At 38.1% G+C, this 16,856-nt stretch overlaps 3 protein-coding genes across 3 annotated transcripts; 2 read left to right on the top strand and 1 right to left on the bottom strand.

Annotated features, from left to right (window-relative positions):
• Positions 1 to 4,309: 4,309 nt before the first annotated feature.
• On the bottom strand, positions 4,310 to 6,313 carry LOC109163798. Its single transcript, XM_019312501.1, has 2 exons — positions 6,286 to 6,313; positions 4,310 to 5,127 (listed from the first exon to the last, which is right to left on the bottom strand). Exons 1-2 carry the CDS (start codon positions 6,311 to 6,313, stop codon positions 4,310 to 4,312), a joined length of 846 nt encoding a protein of 281 aa, XP_019168046.1.
• A 604-nt stretch (positions 6,314 to 6,917) lies between these two features.
• Positions 6,918 to 8,199, top strand: LOC109163744 (5'-nucleotidase SurE-like). Its single transcript, XM_019312452.1, has 3 exons — positions 6,918 to 7,700; positions 7,810 to 7,869; positions 7,967 to 8,199. Exons 1-3 carry the CDS (start codon positions 6,933 to 6,935, stop codon positions 8,147 to 8,149), a joined length of 1,011 nt encoding a protein of 336 aa, XP_019167997.1. The 5' UTR covers positions 6,918 to 6,932; the 3' UTR covers positions 8,150 to 8,199.
• Positions 8,200 to 14,972: 6,773 nt separating this feature from the next.
• LOC109163746 (diacylglycerol kinase 2-like) lies at positions 14,973 to 16,083 on the top strand. The gene is made up of 3 exons (XM_019312454.1): positions 14,973 to 15,123; positions 15,667 to 15,804; positions 15,917 to 16,083. Exons 1-3 carry the CDS (start codon positions 14,998 to 15,000, stop codon positions 16,070 to 16,072), a joined length of 420 nt encoding a protein of 139 aa, XP_019167999.1. The 5' UTR covers positions 14,973 to 14,997; the 3' UTR covers positions 16,073 to 16,083.
• The last annotated feature ends 773 nt before the right edge of the window (positions 16,084 to 16,856 follow it).

Raw genomic sequence — 16,856 nt, forward strand, 5'->3', positions numbered from 1 at the left:
CCCTAAATTATTTATGAAAACACATTAGTCCCTCAATTATTCTAAAAGTGATGGTTTTTCTCTATGATATATTAAATTGAAAGTTTTACCCCTAAAGTAAACATTTTATTTATTTACTTCTCCAACAAATTATTGCGTATATGTAGAGATGACTACGGTTCGGTTCAAACTGAACCGGACACTATAGCAATCAAATTAAAAGTCTCCGGTTATGATTCAAATCTAGAACCCAATATTTGGATTTCAATTTATTAAAATTATGAATAAAAAAATTGGATCCTGAACCGTGAACCCGCTTATTCCGGATCCGGTTCGCGATTTTGAATCGTCTTTATTTTAAAATTTTATTTTTTATTTTAAAATAGTCTAAATTCAACAATAAATGTATTTTATTTTTTAGTTCGGAACATGAACCGGCCGTTCCGGTTCGCAATTTTAATAAACTCTAAATATCGGGTTTCGATTCTAAATTGTAATTGGAATATTTTGGTTCGGTTGTTATAGTGTCTGTTTGGTTTGAACCAAATTATGGTAATAATTTGTTGGAGAAGAAAAATAAATGAAATATTTATTTTAAATATTTATTTTAAAGGTAAATATGTTCATTTAATATTTCAGGAAAAAAAAAAACCATTTGAATAATTCAGGGAAAAAAAGTGCTATAAGTATATAACTCAGGAGAAAAAAATGCTATATTTTCCTATTTATTAACTTTTTCTTTTTGGTTAAAAATCAGTTACCAAATAAGTACTTTATAAAACTAATTAACAATAATTATATCTTAAATCTTTCAAAAAAATAATAATTATATCTTAAATCAGAATGCATGTAGCGATGAGAATGTATGTAAAAGTGTTGTATTCAATCATAATGTCTGAGAGTACAGAGAGCAAATATATAGATACTAGATAGAGTCCTAGTCTAACACGAATAATATAGTCCTAGTCTAATATGAATAATATTGTCCTAATACTTCCCCTCAAGCACAAGGTTGGATAGCCAAAACATTGAGCTTGTCACGGAGAGAATTAAAACGCAAAGACGAAAGAGACTTTGTAAAGATATCCGCTAGTTGATCTTTGGTTGAAATAAAGTGCACCTCTAACTCCTTTTTAGCTACTTTATCGCGGACAAAATGATAGTCAATCTCAATGTGCTTCGTGCAGGCATGAAACACTGGATTGGCACATAAGTAAGTAGCTCCCAAATTATCACACCATAGTCGAGGAGGAGACGCAGGAGGGATGCCGATTTCATGTAACAGGGAAACAAGCCATGTAATTTCTGCAGATACATCAGTTAGTCCCTTGTATTCTGCTTCAATTGAGGAACGTGCCACAGTCCGTTACTTCCGACAAACCCAAGATATAAGATTATTGCCCAAGAACACAGCAAAGCCACTAGTAGACATGCGATCATTCCAATATGAATCAGCATAGGCGTGAATATCCATAGATGTAGACCGAGAAATACGCAGACCGAGATTCAGGGTGCCCTTGACATATCGCATGACTCTTTTTAGAGAGGCCCAGTCCGTAGTAGTGGGAGCATGCATGTGTTGACACAAGAGATTAACAGCATAAGATAAATCAGGACGAGTTACCGTAAGATACTGGAGAGCACCTGCAAGACTCCTGTACTGTGTAGGATCAGCATAGGGAACGACAACTTCGTCGGTGATTTTCGCAGAAGAGACGGGCGTGACTACTGGCTTGCAGTCCACCATGCCAGCACGTTTGAGAATATCCTTCATGTACCGTTGTTGTGATAAAAGCATACCACCAGATAACGGGACAGTTTCAATACCCAAAAAGAAAGAAGGCACACCCATATCACGAACTTTAAACTCAAGGGCTAATTTATCAATAAGAGCAGTAACACGATCTGAGTCAGAACCCATAATCAAAATGTCATCAACATACACCAAGAAATAAAGATGAATATTATCACGAGAATAGATAAAGAGAGACACATCCGTATTTGAAGGCGAGAAGCCCACAGAGACAAGAAAATCATGTAACCTTGTGAACCAAACACGCGGAGCCTGTTTGAGCCCGTATAGAGTTTTTTTAAGCAAGCACACATGATCAGTTAACGACTTATCCTCATAATTAGGTGGTTGTCGCATGTATACAGTCTCAATTAGCTCGCCATTTAAAAAAGCATTGTGAATTTCCAACTGGCGAATAGTCCACCCAAGAGATACGGCTAAAGATAAGAGAAGGCGTACCGTAGTGGGCTTAACCACAAGACTAAAGGTCTCAAAAAAATCCTCTCCAGCAACCTGATTAAAAACCATTGGCTACCAACCTAGCTTTGTGACGTTCTATTGAACCATCGACCTTCCGTTTGGTTCTGAAAATCCACTTGCAACCAACAACATTCATACCTGGTTGAAACGGAACAAGACGACGCGTATGATTATGGACCAAGGCATTGAACTCTGCGTCCATTGCATCACGCCACTCAGGAAACTTAACCGCCTGAGAGTAACAGGTAGGCTCAGGTGCTATGGTAGAAATAGTGGTTAAGGCGACATGTTGATGCGGACCCGAGCTACGAGTGTTCATAGCATGCGACCGAGGAGGAGGAGTGGCTCGCCGATGGCGTCCGCGCGGCCTGCCGCGCAGCTGGTCCGTGATAGTCCGCTCACTCGATACGGACTGCTCGGGACCATTATCGTCACCATCGCCAGAAGCCGACACGGGCTCATCCGACTGCCGAGTGCCATCAATAGCTGTGGCCGAGACACCACTACCTCGGCACGTCACAACCGGTGCAGCAGACCAAGGTTCGGAACATGGTCTAGCAACCTGCGAGGCAACAGGAGAAACAAAGGGAAACACAGTCTCATCGAATCGCACGTGGCGACAGATAAAAACCTTGTTAGTGTTAGTATCCAAACAGCGGTAGCCACGATAAGACAGAGGACAACCTAGAAACACACAGAGAGACGAACGAAACTGGAGTTTATTGCGATTATATGGACGAAGGACAGGAAAGCACAAACAACCAAATACTCGCAAGTAAGAGTAGGACGGGGGAGATCGATGCAAACAAAAATGAGGAGACTCATCAGACAGAACACGAGTAGGCATTTTATTAATTAGATACACAACAGTTTCAAAAGCATAGTCCCAAAAACGAGACGGGACAGATGCTTGAGCCATTAAAGACAGCCCTATTTCAACAACATGACGATGTCTGCGTTCCACTCGACCATTCTGCTCGTGAGTATACGCACAGGATTGCCTGTGATGAATACCCAGCGAAGCAAGAGTGGAACCAAGCTTTTTATATTCTCCCCCTAAATCAGACTTAAAGAAATAATCTTGCGAGAAAAAGAACGTTCAACAAGTGACTGAAACTTATCAAATATAGCATACAAATCAAACTTTGCACGCATTGGATAATACCACATATAACGAGTGTAATCATCCACAAACAACACAAAATATTTAAAGCCAGTCGCAGAAAGTAATGGCGCAGGGCCCCAAATATCTGAATATACTAATTCCAAAGGATGCGTATTAGTAGTTTCAACACGAGATAAAGGAAAACGAGAAGATTTTTCCAATTGACAAGAGGAACATACATTGGAAATATCACTATAATTAAATGTACTAACAAATGAAGACGCTAGAATCTAACGCAAGACTCGAGAATGAGGATGCCCCAACCGCATGTGGCAAACGTAAGAGGATCGCACAGCAACAAACGCATCAGGGGAGGCAGAAGACGCATGCCATGTGTAGAGACCTCCAAACGCATGTCCCTTAAAAAGAACCTTCTTGGTCAAAATGTCTTTCACATAGAAACAAAGAGGGTGAAACTCAAAGAAAACATTATTGTCTTTCGCAAAACGCTGAACAGATAATAAAGAAGAAGAGAGACCAGGGACATGCAAAATATCATGCAACTTAAACGACCTAGAATCAGTGGCTAACGAAGCGGAACCAACATTAACAATAGGCAAACATGTACCACTGTCGACTCGCAGAGTTTCCGGGCCATCACAACTTGTCGCGGAAGTCATCAATGATAAATCAGGGGTAGCATGATTCGTAGCACCAGTGTCCGGGAACTACTCATGAGGATCGCTGTGGTCACTATTCTCACCAGAGACAGCCACATTCACCTGAGGAGCCGGGAGGGGGGGGGGGGGGGGATGAGAAACGATGCCAACACGAGAGAGCCTCGTGTCCTTGTTTGTTGTAGATTTACCACCAAGGACCCGTGCCCGAGCCACGCCCGTGACCACAACCACGTCTGTCGCCGCCTGAGCCTCGACCGCAACCTCGCTGCTGTGTCATGTTGCCACGGCCACCGTGACTAGGGGCCGCACCACCTCGGCCAGCGGCCATCGAAACCGGCGGTACACCCCGACTCCGTCATCAGCACAAATCCACTCATGCGACACCAAGAAATCCCCCACCTCTGCAAGCGGGACTGCAGCAACCCGAGCCAGGGTTGCCATATGTGGACGAAACTTAGACCGCAAGCCACGAAAGACGTATAAGTTCTGATCGTCTAACGTAACATCGCGACCGGCAAGAACTAAATCATCAATCAACAGCTGTGCACGACCAATATAATCTGCGATGGAGGAATCACCCTGCCGAAGGGCTAGCAACTCACTGAATAACCGCAACGCCCGAGAACGCGAGGAAGATGCGAGAGATTGTTCGATGGTGAGCCAGAGTTGCCGTGAAGTAGAACGACCAACGGCGAACCGCATCGTCTCCTCCGAAAGAGACGAAATTAAGAGGGATAAGATAGCCTTGTCTTGCCTCCTCCAAGCCACTTGCCGAGCCACGAGGTCGCCCGCCGCCGCTAGACTGTCAACAGTTGAGGCAACGGCGTCTGCGGCAGCGACCGACGCTGTGACCGGGTACGGTATACTACCATCGATGAAGCCGAGAAGACCTTGAACTTCTAGAAACGGTAGCATCTGCGTCCGCCAAAAAAGATAATTACGGGAGGTCAGTTTCAAGGAAACAAAGTGATGAGCCGATGAAAGGTTATTCCTGGTGGGCATAGGGGAAGTCTCGGTAACAGTCCGTTCAGAAGATCGAACAGAGCCATCATCAGGGAGACCTAGACCTTCCAATAGAGAAAACCTAGAAGCTGATACCAGATAAGAATGTATGTAAAAGTGTTATATTCAATCATAATGTCTGAGAGTACAGAGAGCGAATATATAGATACTAGATAGAGTCCTAGTCTAACACGAATAATATAGTCCTAGTCTAATATGAACCCAATGCATCCCTATTTTTTTTTATATTTTTTTATTAAATTATTTTCAAGTTATGAAAGATGATACGGTACTCAAACCAAGATCCTAACTCCACCACAAAAGCTAGCTCATGAGTGGAGGATTGGCCCCAACTTAAGTACCACTCCACAATCTCTTGTGAAGCCAATGTGGGATCGTATCATTGCCCACCCCTTGAGAAGTCGTTGCGATTTTCTAGGTCACCCCCTTCGAGCGGCTTCACTTTGGATAGCTTTCACTCCAGACTTTTCTCGGTTACCTTTGAACCTTATCAAGCACCGGGCCAATGTGATATCGTATCATTGCCTACCCCTTGAGAAGTCGTCGCGATTTTCTAGGTCACCCCCTCCGCTTCCGGCACCGGATGAGTGGACGGCTTCACTGTAGATAGCTTTCACTCCGGACTCTTCTCGGTTCCCTTTGAACCTTATCAAGCACCGGGTAGCCCTTTCCCACCACACTCCGACCTCTCAACAAGAGCACCAAATGATACGGTACTCAAGCCAAGACCCTAACTCCAACACAAAAGTTAGCTCATGAGTGGAGGTTTAGCCTCAACTAATTAAGTACCACTCCACAATCTCTTGTGAAGTCGATGTGGAATCATATCACAAGATGGATCTTGTCCATGATATAATTTACAAAAACTAAATTATTTTCAACTTATGCAATATGGATCTTGTCCATGATATCATTTACAAAAACTAACCATCCAATCGTTATACCATGAACCAGGGTTCACACAACACTTTGGACCCTGGTTTATGTGTTTGTGTTTTGTGTTATGACTTTTTGTGTATTGCATTATGCAATTCTGTACCTGAAACAAATAGTAATTGTATCTTATGTTATAAATGTCTGTGTCTTGTGTTGCGAAATTCTGTGTCTATGAACACAAATTATGTACTTAAATCATATTTGAAAAATAAGTAAATATATAACATGCAATGTGTATGTGTCTTGTGTTATGAAATTTTGTATCTTACGAGTATGAATTCTTTATGTACCTCGTCTTTTCAATTCAGATGACTCCATATTGCTATGCCATGTGTCTTATGCATTTATGCTAAAGTAGCTTATAGCTCACTGACGCATTTAAGTTATAGCCCTTTTAAATGGAAGATTTCAAAGACAATGACTTTGTACTTCAATCTAGATCTAGTTGAAGAAAAGTATTATTATAATTATGCCAAGTAATTTCTAGTTCAATGACAAGTGACAACTTTATATTAACAGATATTACATTATAATAGAATTAATAATACCCAAAAAAAAAAATTGTCAATTAAGATAACGTCTTTGACAGCAACATAATATATATATATATATATATATATATATATATATATATATATATATATATATATAGAAGAAGAATCCCCACTCTGACCAGTGGCCACCACCTTATCAAATTCTCACATGTCAATGTGATGACAACCATTTCACTTTCTACGGACTACTTTTTATTCTCCTCTTCCGGTCAACCGCCCACCGGATACGAATTTCTTCCGCCTACCAGGACCAGAATGCCCAGACTGCAGCTAATGACGCCTATAAATACAGGGCTGAAGCTGCGGCCATTAGCACCACTATCCAATTTCCGCCTACCCAACAAGTCCCACTTCCATCCATAATATATATAATCTGTCCAGTGATGGAGAACAACGGCGGCGTTTACTACTCCCACAATCTGCCCACAGTGATGGTGACCAATGACGACGGAGTGGACGCTCCTGGGTTGAGAGCTCTGGTTAGCGTCCTCGTCTCCACTAATCGCTTCAACGTTCTCGTTTGCGCTCCCGAGTCCGAGAAATCCGCGGTTAGTCACAGCATTACCTGGCGTCACGCAATTCAGGCCAAAAGAGTTCACGACATTGCCGGAGCCACCGCGTTTGCAGTTGCCGGAACACCAGCAGATTGTGCCTCCCTGGGTATCTCAAAAGCTCTGTTTTCTTCAGTCCCTGATTTGGTGATAAGCGGTATTAATATGGGCAGCAACTGTGGCTATCACATTGTCTACTCCGGAACCGTTGCGGCTGCTCGAGAGGCTTTCGTCAATGGCGTCCCCTCTGTCTCTCTATCATATGACTGGGTTCATGGAAAGAGCAATCTTGATGATTTCACACTAGCTGTTCAGGCTTTCATACCCATCATTACTGCTATATTGGGTGATATCAAGAATCAAACTTATCCCCTTAATTGTTTTCTCAATGTTACTGTGCCAACCGATGTTGTGAACCACAAGGGTTATCGCCTCACTAAGCAAGGCAAAAGTTTCATCAGAACCGGATGGAAGCAAGTTACTTGTGAAGCAGAAGGAGGGAAGATGTTATCAACTATGACTATGGACATGACTCCAACACAAACTGCACAACAAAGTGTTGTTAGCACTCAGGAGGATCAGTTTCTATTCACTAGAGAAGTGAGATCACTTTCCCTTAATTACCTTTCTTTTTTTTTTTTCACTATATCGTTACTTTTCTTGTGTTTTCATAACATATCGTCTAAATTGTTTCCTTTCATTATAACAGGTTAGAGCAAAGCAAGTAGATAAACATGGAACCGATTATTCTTCTCTTCAAGAAGGATATGTAAGTAATGTTTGTTTATTTGATATTTTTATGTTTCTATTGCTATTTAATTTGTTGGGGTCTTATGATTAACATATTGCTTATTTGTTTATTATAGATAACTGTCACTCCCATCAGTGCTTTGTTCAATGTCGACATAGATGGTGTAACATTCTTCAACAAATGGTTGCCTTCTTTGGACGAACACTCAAATTTTGCTTGTAAGCTTCAAGCTTCTCTACAAAAAGAAGGGGAGACACATCATTTGGATTCCAGCACCGCTTCAGAATTGTTGTGCTAGTTCCACAATAGTCACAAGCTCATGTATTTGATTAGGCTGGAAAAATTATTCTTTAATATATATTTTAATCGGTATCAATAGATTCATACATTTAATTAATTAGTTGGAACTGCATGTTAATACATTAGCTTCTAATTATATTGGTCTTGGTGATGATTAAATTTGTAGCATGTTGTAATTTCATTTTGTTGGAAAGATGTAACTATATATATTTTGTGGTAAAATAATATGAGTGATACACGGTATGATTTAAATCCTCCTATTGGTTGCAATTTCAATGGACCCTCTAGCTACTTACATTTTTAACTTTTGAATTATCTTTTATTTGCATGCCAAGCACATCGTGGTTTCACTAGTACAAAAATTAGAGGTTGAAATCCCATCCCATTTTACATCATTGTTACATTTCACAAGGACAGTTGGAGGTTGAAATCCCATCCCATTTTACATCATTGTTACATTTCACAAGGACGGTTGGAGGTTGAAATCCCATCCCATTTTACATCTAGTCACATACTAATAACTTTAAAACTTTCTATTCTATTATCCCACATTTGCATCGTTTACTCATTTCATCATCAAATTTAGACTCATCTATCTACTAATTGGTCTAAACATGTTTAATGCATCAAAACCTTTCAAAGTGAAAATATAAAAATTTAAATCCATCAAAACCTTTCAAAGTGAAAATATAAAAATTTAAATCCATCAAAACCTTTCTAAGTGAAAATATAAAATTTAAATGCATCATTACCTTTCAAAGTAAATATATATATATATATATATATATATATATATATATATATATATATATATATATATAAATTGATCATTTAAGCACATAAATAGATAAGGCAACCATAAAATAATCAATAATAACGTGGTGAAGGGTGGTGTAATTTATGCATGTGTAATCACCAGTCATACTACTTTTGAATCATCCACAAATTGCTAGACCCAATGATTTGGAAGTGTTAATAAAAATAGTTGTATTATAAGATTCAGTTATAATTATGAATATTAAGTTATGTTATTAGATTCAACTAGTATGACACTCGTGTGTTTGCACAGCCCGCAATATTTAAAAATCAATAAAATTAGAACTTAAGCAATTATTATCAAGTTATTTAAAATATTACACAAGATGTATAATATTTTTTTTTTGGATATATAAACATTAAAATCCCCTAAATGTTAAATACTTTTTATTACATTATATACCATGCCCAAAAGAAAATTATAAATGTAAATAAATTAGTTATAATTCATATTTATTGAAAAAAAAAATGCAAACGTAAAGAGCCAATGCCCCCACTATGGTTTGAACTTATGACTTCCCATTTGAGAGAGCCGCAACTATATCGCATCATGATCACCCCAAGATCTTTGACATTATTTTTTTAATTTTACTATAATTAATAATTTTAACTTTATCATTATAATTTTAATTTTAAATAAAAAAAATAAATATAAATATCAAAATACTATATATACCAACCATTAATTAAATTTAAAATTTTAAAAATTAATTTTCATATAAAAATTTTAAAAATAAAATAACAAAAAAAAAAGTAGTAGTCAAGCCATTGAAATGGCTTGATTGTGGTTTAAAAAAAAAAAAAAAACCAAAATAGTAAAACAAAACATTTCAATATAGCAGGGTGGGGTGGGGTGGGGTGGGGTGGGGGGAGGGGATGACAGACCATCTGCGTTTCTTTACGGTGCGTGTCTAATTTTTTGTAAAAATATTTTTCGCACAATACGATGTCGTTTTGAGCTGAAACCCAATTTAAAAAAATTGCAGCCAACTCAACCGAATTTGGAGTCGAGTTGGCCGACTTGGCCGCCTAGACGATCGGCCGACTAGCGACCGCCTACTCCCCTCTTTCCCTTGGCCTAGGAGCGCCTGTTTTTTGGTCGATTTTTACAACACTGAAATTTTCACAAAAGAACAAGAGTAAGGATCCGTTTAGAAAGTAGGAAAATCACTTCTGGAAAATGTTTTCTGCAAAATGACTCATTTTCCAAAGAACATTTTCCTTTCCTTCCTGTGTTTGGCTGCACATCGAAAAACTGTTTTTTTTTTTTCTTTTGTGTTTGGTTCATTTTCTAAAATGAATAGAATTTTATACTTCAACATTTTAATTGTTATATACTCAAAAATATATTTTTATTGTTTTGCGTAGAATATAACAATTTTTATTTCAAATTCCATGCAACATAAATTTTGGTTGTATTTAATCATAATGCCTTTGCTCTCAATCTATCTTTCCAGTACTAAAACCATTGTCACAATATGAAAACTTGAAACCACAATTACATGTTAGAAACCACATAAAGGAATCAACAAAATCTAAGTCTTGAAAATTAAAGTCCATGATAAAGTCTTAGGATCCAATATAACCAAGTATTAGGATCCAACATAACCAACTAGTCAACTACAAAGACATACATAAAAATCAAGTCTTCGGGCTGGGCGTGAGGTGTTCTTAAAGAATGTACTCCAAGCGATGACGTGTTATGCCATGATGGTTTTCTTTCTGGCTGTGGGGTTATATGTAACGATATTGAGTCAGTTCTAAACAGGTATTTGTGGTCCGGTTCTGCTACTGAAGGAAGGGGTTTAAGATGGAAATCTTGGAACGGAATGTGTTTACCAAAGGAAAAGGGAGGTTTAGGGTTCAGACGCATTCAAGGGATGAATTTGTCTCTCTTAAGCAAACAGGTGTGGCGCTTACTTACGAGACCTGAATCACTTGTTGCGAAGGTGTATAAAAGCCGTTACTATCCTAAGTGCTCCTTATTTGAGGCCACCTTTGTTAGAAAATAATTCAATTCTGTGGCTCAAAATCCATTCCACTCACCATGATGCACCACGTACTGTTGTCCGTCCACGTCGCATGCATAGTAGCCTTCTCATTGCACGTCTCCGCCGGAAGTGGTGCCTTGCATCCTAAATGCCGCATTTATCTCTTTCTTTCTCTATGTATAAATAGCTTGTTAGCTTTGTAATTAACGCACCAATTCATTCATTATCTTTTCCTTTTAGCTACTTCACGTAGCATACATATATATATTATATTAATTTCTTTAATCATCTTTGAGTGATAATATATAATATATATATTCTCCATATTCCTATTTCTTTGTGTCATTTATATTTTCCCCTATTACTCAACTTCTATAATTCTCAATTTTTGATTCGTCGCTTCCGCATTATTCCGCTATATTCCTAACAAGTGGTATCAGAGCCAGGTTTAATTGAGAGTTATTTTCAAAGATGTCGACTGTTACCAAGTTCGATATCGAGAAGTTCGACGGGAAAATTAGTTTTTCTATCTGGAAGGTTCAGATGGAAGCCGTTCTAACCCAGAACGGTTTGAAGAAAGCTCTAGCTGGTAAGAAGAAGAAACCAGCTACAATGACAAATGAAGCTTGGGAAGATTTGGATGACAAGGCACGTTCAACCATTCTTTTGTGCCTGTCTAAAGAGGTTCTACGTGAGGTAGTAAGTGAGACGACTGCGTCAGATTTATGGTCCAAGTTGGATACGCTTTACATGGCCAAAACTCTGGCGAACACGCTGCGCCTGAAGGAGCGTCTGTACACAATCCGTATGACGGAAGGTACTTTTATTAAGTCTCACTTAGATGAATTCAATTCTATTTTATTGGACTTGGAAAATATTGATGTCATAATTGACGATGAGGATCGTGCTGTTTTATTGCTTGTTTCTCTCCCTAAATCATACAAGCATTTCAAAGAAATTATGCTGTATGGTAATAGTAGTGATACCCTTACTTTCGACAATGTTAAGTCAAACCTATTGTCCAAAGAAAAGTTTGACTTTGAAATTAAGTCTGAGGACAAAGGTGAAGGCTTGACTGTAAGGGGTCATTCACTTGAAACAGAGAGTAGCAATAAAAAATCTAGATCCAAGTCCAACAAATCCTGTAAGTACTGCAAGAAGCATGGTCATGATGTGACTGAATGCTTCAAGCTGAAAAACAAGCAAGAGAGAGAAAAGAAGTCCGCTGAAGCTAGTGTTGTTGAAAGTGATTCAGATGGTGATGTGTTGTTATCTGTTAGCTCCGGTGAGAAACGGAATGAAACCGAGTGGATTTTGGACTCTGGTTGTACATTCCACATGTGTCCCCACAAAGATTGGTTCATTTCTCTGGAACCGGTTGATGGTGGAGTTGTCTTGTTGGGTAATGATACCCAATGCAAGGTTAGTGGAATTGGAAGTGTTCAGATTAAAACTTGTGATAACGTTATCAGGACTCTTACCAATGTGCGGTATATTCCTGATTTGAAACGCAATCTGATATCGTTGGGAACCTTGGAATCTCTGGGGTACAAGTACATAGCAGAAGGTGGAGTTTTGAAGGTCATAAAAGGCTCTGTTGTTCTCATGAAAGCTTCTCGTTCTGGAAGCGTGTACGTCTTGCATGGCAGTACTGTGACAGGTTCAGTAGCGGTATCCTCATCGGTGTCTGATGCGAATCTCACTCAGTTATGGCATATGCGTCTGGGGCATATGAGTGAGAAAGGCATGCATATCCTGAGCAAGAAAGACCTCCTTGGTGGTTCAGGTACGGGTAAATTACAATTTTGTGAGCATTGTATTTTTGGGAAACAAAAGAGGGTTAGTTTCTCTACTGCTACACACCGTACCAAAGATGTATTGGAATATATACATTCCGATTTATGGGGACCGACTAAATTCCAGTCTATGGGAGGCTGTAGATATTTTATGTCTATTATTGATGACTTTTCTCGTAAAGTCTGGGTCTATTTCCTGAAACATAAAAATCAGGCATTTTCTATTTTCAAGACGTGGAAAATACTTGTTGAGACTCAGACAGGTAAAAAAGTAAAGAAGCTCAGGACAGACAATGGCTTGGAGTTCTGTGAGTCAGATTTCAATGACTTCTGTGCGGCAAATGGAATCGCCAGGCACAAGACCTTGCCTGGTAAACCCCAGCAGAATGGTGTTGCCGAACGTTTGAACATGACTCTATTGGAAAGAGCTCGTTGTATGCTCTCTAATGCTGGGTTATGGAAACGGCGTGATTTTTGGGCCGATGCCGTTTCTACTGCATGCTATTTGGTAAATAGATCTCCACATTCATCCCTTGATTTCAAAATTCCAGAGGAAGTTTGGTCAGGTAATCCTGTTGACTACTCTATCTTAAGAGTTTTTGGATGTCCTGCTTATGCTCATTCCAGTACGGGTAAATTAAACCCGAGAGCTGTCAAATGCATTTTCCTTGGTTATGCCTCTGAGTCAAAAGGGTATCGTCTATGGTCTCCTGATTCTCGGAAAGTCATTCTGAGTCCAGATATCACTTTTGACGAAAATTCACTACTTTCTTCTGGAAAAGTTCCCAGTACAGGTGAGACGCAAAGTATTGGTGAGAAGGTGGAGTTTGAATTCAGGCCTATTGATAGTGTTACTACTGATGATGGTAATACTAAAGATGATGCATCTACTAGCACTGCACCTCTCGTCGAGCCACAACGAGAGTATTCCATTGCTATGGATCGTCCTAGGAGGACAATTAAGAAACCTGCTAGGTATGCTAGTGATGATGAAACCAACTTGGTTGCTTATGCTCTTTCAGTCACACAGGAGGTTGATGGTGTTCCATCCTGCTATTCCGAGACTCTTCCTGTTGCTAAGTTCAAGTAGTGCTTGAGTTTAGTCGGGCTGTTCCAGTTATTAATTTCCACAATAGATTTGATCCAAGGTGGAGATTGTTAGAAAATAATTCAATTCTGTGGCTCAAAATCCATTCCACTCACCATGATGCACCACGTACGGTTGTCCGTCCACGTCGCATGCATAGTAGCCTTCTCATTGCACGTCTCCGCCGGAAGTGGTGCCTTGCATCCTAAATGCCGCATTTATCTCTTTCTTTCTCTATGTATAAATAGCTTGTTAGCTTTGTAATTAACGCACCAATTCATTCATTATCTTTTCCTTTTAGCTACTTCACGTAGCATACATATATATATTATATTAATTTCTTTAATCCTTTTTGAGTGATAATATATAATATATATATTCTCCATATTCCTATTTCTTTGTGTCATTTATATTTTCCCCTATTACTCAACTTCTATAATTCTCAATTTTTGATTCGTCGCTTCCGCATTATTCCGCTATATTCCTAACAACCTTCAATTCGGGAGTAATCTTTCTTTCGTATGGCGGGGAATTCTGGAAGCTATGAATGCAATGAAATCGAGATGCTATAGGAGTATTGGTGATGGCAATAGTACTTTGATAGGCATTGATCTGTGGTTGCCGTGTGTAGACAATCCCTACGTGACAACTGATTTGCATGTTTCGATAAATGCATCGTCTGTTTCTTCCCTTCTAAATGAGCATGGATTGAGATGGGATGAGGATTGTGTAAAAGATACTTTTAATGTGCGCGATGCAACGGCTATCTTTAATATCCCAGTAAGTCATCGTAAACTTTTTGCATGGGTTTGTGTCTTATGTTATGAATTTATGTGTTTTGTGTTATGAACACAAATTATGCACCTAAATCATATTTAAAAAATAAATAAATATATAACATGTGTATGTGTTTTGTGTTATAAAATTTTGTATCTTACGAGCATGAATTTTGTACCTCGTCATTTCAATTCAGCTGGCCTGGGTCCATAATACTATGCTTTGTATCTTGTGTTGTAATTTGTATTATGAAATTTTGTACCTTATGAATATAAATTATGTATCTCATTGTTTCAATCTATAATCCATAATGCTATGTGAATCCTGGTCCACGATATAAATTGTCTTGGGCTTGATTGTACTCAATATTGGTAGCTATATGGGTGGAGTTGATCTCTGGCAAAATGATTTAGAGCATGATGATGACTTTGAGCATCAATCTATGCATGATAAAATGCTTGAAGTTGTTTGTGTTTCTGGAGCATGGCACCTTGGCAAACTTCAGGTTTGTAGTTTCCTCCGTGCTTCCTCTTTAACTTGTACTTCTATAGCCATTCCTTGTGATTGCCAATTATATATACTCTTTTATTTATTTCATGCCTTATTGATTTAAAGTTCAATCTCTACCTCAAACTCAAATTGAGGCTGAGTTAATGGAAAGTATTGGTCTGTTAAACCATTACTATTCAGTAGTCTATATATATATATATATATATATATATATATATATATATATATATATATATATATATATATATATATATATATATATATATATATATATTTGTAAATTAAATATCTTAACAGTATTATTCTTTTTTTATTTATTTTTTATTCTTTTATTTTTAAAACCCTAGAATTAGAGTATTCAAATCCTGTGACACGTGCTTAACATCTCCATAACCAAAAGTCTGCCTTTTCTGTTAAATATATATTCACTAGAGATGCCTTTACCAAGTGCACTTCTGCCATGTTATAATTTACTTAAATAATACAGTAAAAATTATCCTCTATACTATCTGAAACACTCATGCTTCTAAATTTCCAGGTTGGGCTTTCCCAAGCAAGGAGACTGGCCCAAGGTGGAACAATAAGGATACACATCTCCAGTCCTTTCCCAGTCCAAATTGATGGGGAACCATTTATACAGCAACCAGGATGCTTAGAGATCACACACCACAAACAGGTATTAGGTGCTGCTGGCTGAATTTAAGATGATTGTGAATCAATTTTCCAAAATGTTTATTTTTGAGATTGACCACTTAGGTGAAAGTAATATTCCAATGTTGGGTGTGTAGGTGTTTATGTTGAGGAGGACATCACGGTTGGACGGGCGAAGAGGACATGCAGCAGCTATCATGACAGAGGTTTTGGTGGATGCCGAATGTAAAGGCGTGATCAGTGCAACTCAAAAGAACATGCTTCTTCAGCAGATAGCTCTTCAACTTTCTTGATTCATAATTGCAACCATCAGCGCCGGCAAAAAAAAGTTCAATTTTACTTCTCATACCCCCACTGTCTTAGTTTGTATAATTGAAAATCTTCATAGGAGGGATGCTTGAAGATTTATGTCACGTCGAATGCCTGCTCATTTTATGTTATCAATTATGTATAGTTTATCATTATTTAGGCTAATATATGGACTATATTCCATGTTACATAATAATAAGTAATTACTAATTAATAATATCCAATTATATAAATAAATATGTCATTGTAGATATCATTGTAGCTCAATGAAATCTCTGTAATTTTTCTAAATGGAAGGTAGGTTCCAACCATTAGCAGAGACATTGACTCTTAGGCTAACCCCATCCTAGAAATGATTCCACTTGCAAGATGAGGTGGCAAAAAAAAAATTATTATTTTTATTAACAACTCATGTCATGTGTCTAGCAAGCCTTTTATTTAGAAAGCTTGCTAACACTTACAAAGGCTGCCGCATGGCAGCCTTTGTGTACCTTTTCTTTTTTAATTTTTTTATTTGTGTACTTTACTTATTTGTTATATTATTTTATTATTATGTTTATAATATAATATGAAAGTGAGACCATTTTAGAAAGTCAGAGAATATTGTAGGGATGTAAAATAAATAGTAGATAATTTGTAAATTTGATGATGTGAAAGTGGGATACATTTAGAAAGTGAGAGAAATTTTTGGGATAAGGATAGCCTTAGTATTTTTTAGTAGGTTAGAAAAATATATATGAACAGATACTACTATATTGCAATTGAATT

Source organism: Ipomoea nil, unplaced genomic scaffold, assembly GCF_001879475.1.
Source record: "Ipomoea nil cultivar Tokyo-kokei standard unplaced genomic scaffold, Asagao_1.1 scaffold3043, whole genome shotgun sequence".
NCBI classification, from domain to species: Eukaryota; Viridiplantae; Streptophyta; class Magnoliopsida; order Solanales; family Convolvulaceae; genus Ipomoea; species Ipomoea nil.

Coding starts and splice junctions, on each gene's coding strand:
- LOC109163798 (XM_019312501.1), bottom strand. CDS start 6,313: ATGGAGTCATCTGAATTGAAAAGACGAG. Junction 5,128..6,285: donor ATCTGAATTGAAAAGACGAG/GTACATAAAGAA, acceptor ATCTGGTATCAG/CTTCTAGGTTTTCTCTATTG.
- LOC109163744 (XM_019312452.1), top strand. CDS start 6,933: ATGGAGAACAACGGCGGCGTTTACTACTCCCACAATCTGCCCACAGTG. Junction 7,701..7,809: donor AGTTTCTATTCACTAGAGAA/GTGAGATCACTT, acceptor TCATTATAACAG/GTTAGAGCAAAGCAAGTAGA. Junction 7,870..7,966: donor CTTCTCTTCAAGAAGGATAT/GTAAGTAATGTT, acceptor TGTTTATTATAG/ATAACTGTCACTCCCATCAG.
- LOC109163746 (XM_019312454.1), top strand. CDS start 14,998: ATGGGTGGAGTTGATCTCTGGCAAAATGATTTAGAGCATGATGATGAC. Junction 15,124..15,666: donor GGCACCTTGGCAAACTTCAG/GTTTGTAGTTTC, acceptor CTAAATTTCCAG/GTTGGGCTTTCCCAAGCAAG. Junction 15,805..15,916: donor AGATCACACACCACAAACAG/GTATTAGGTGCT, acceptor TTGGGTGTGTAG/GTGTTTATGTTGAGGAGGAC.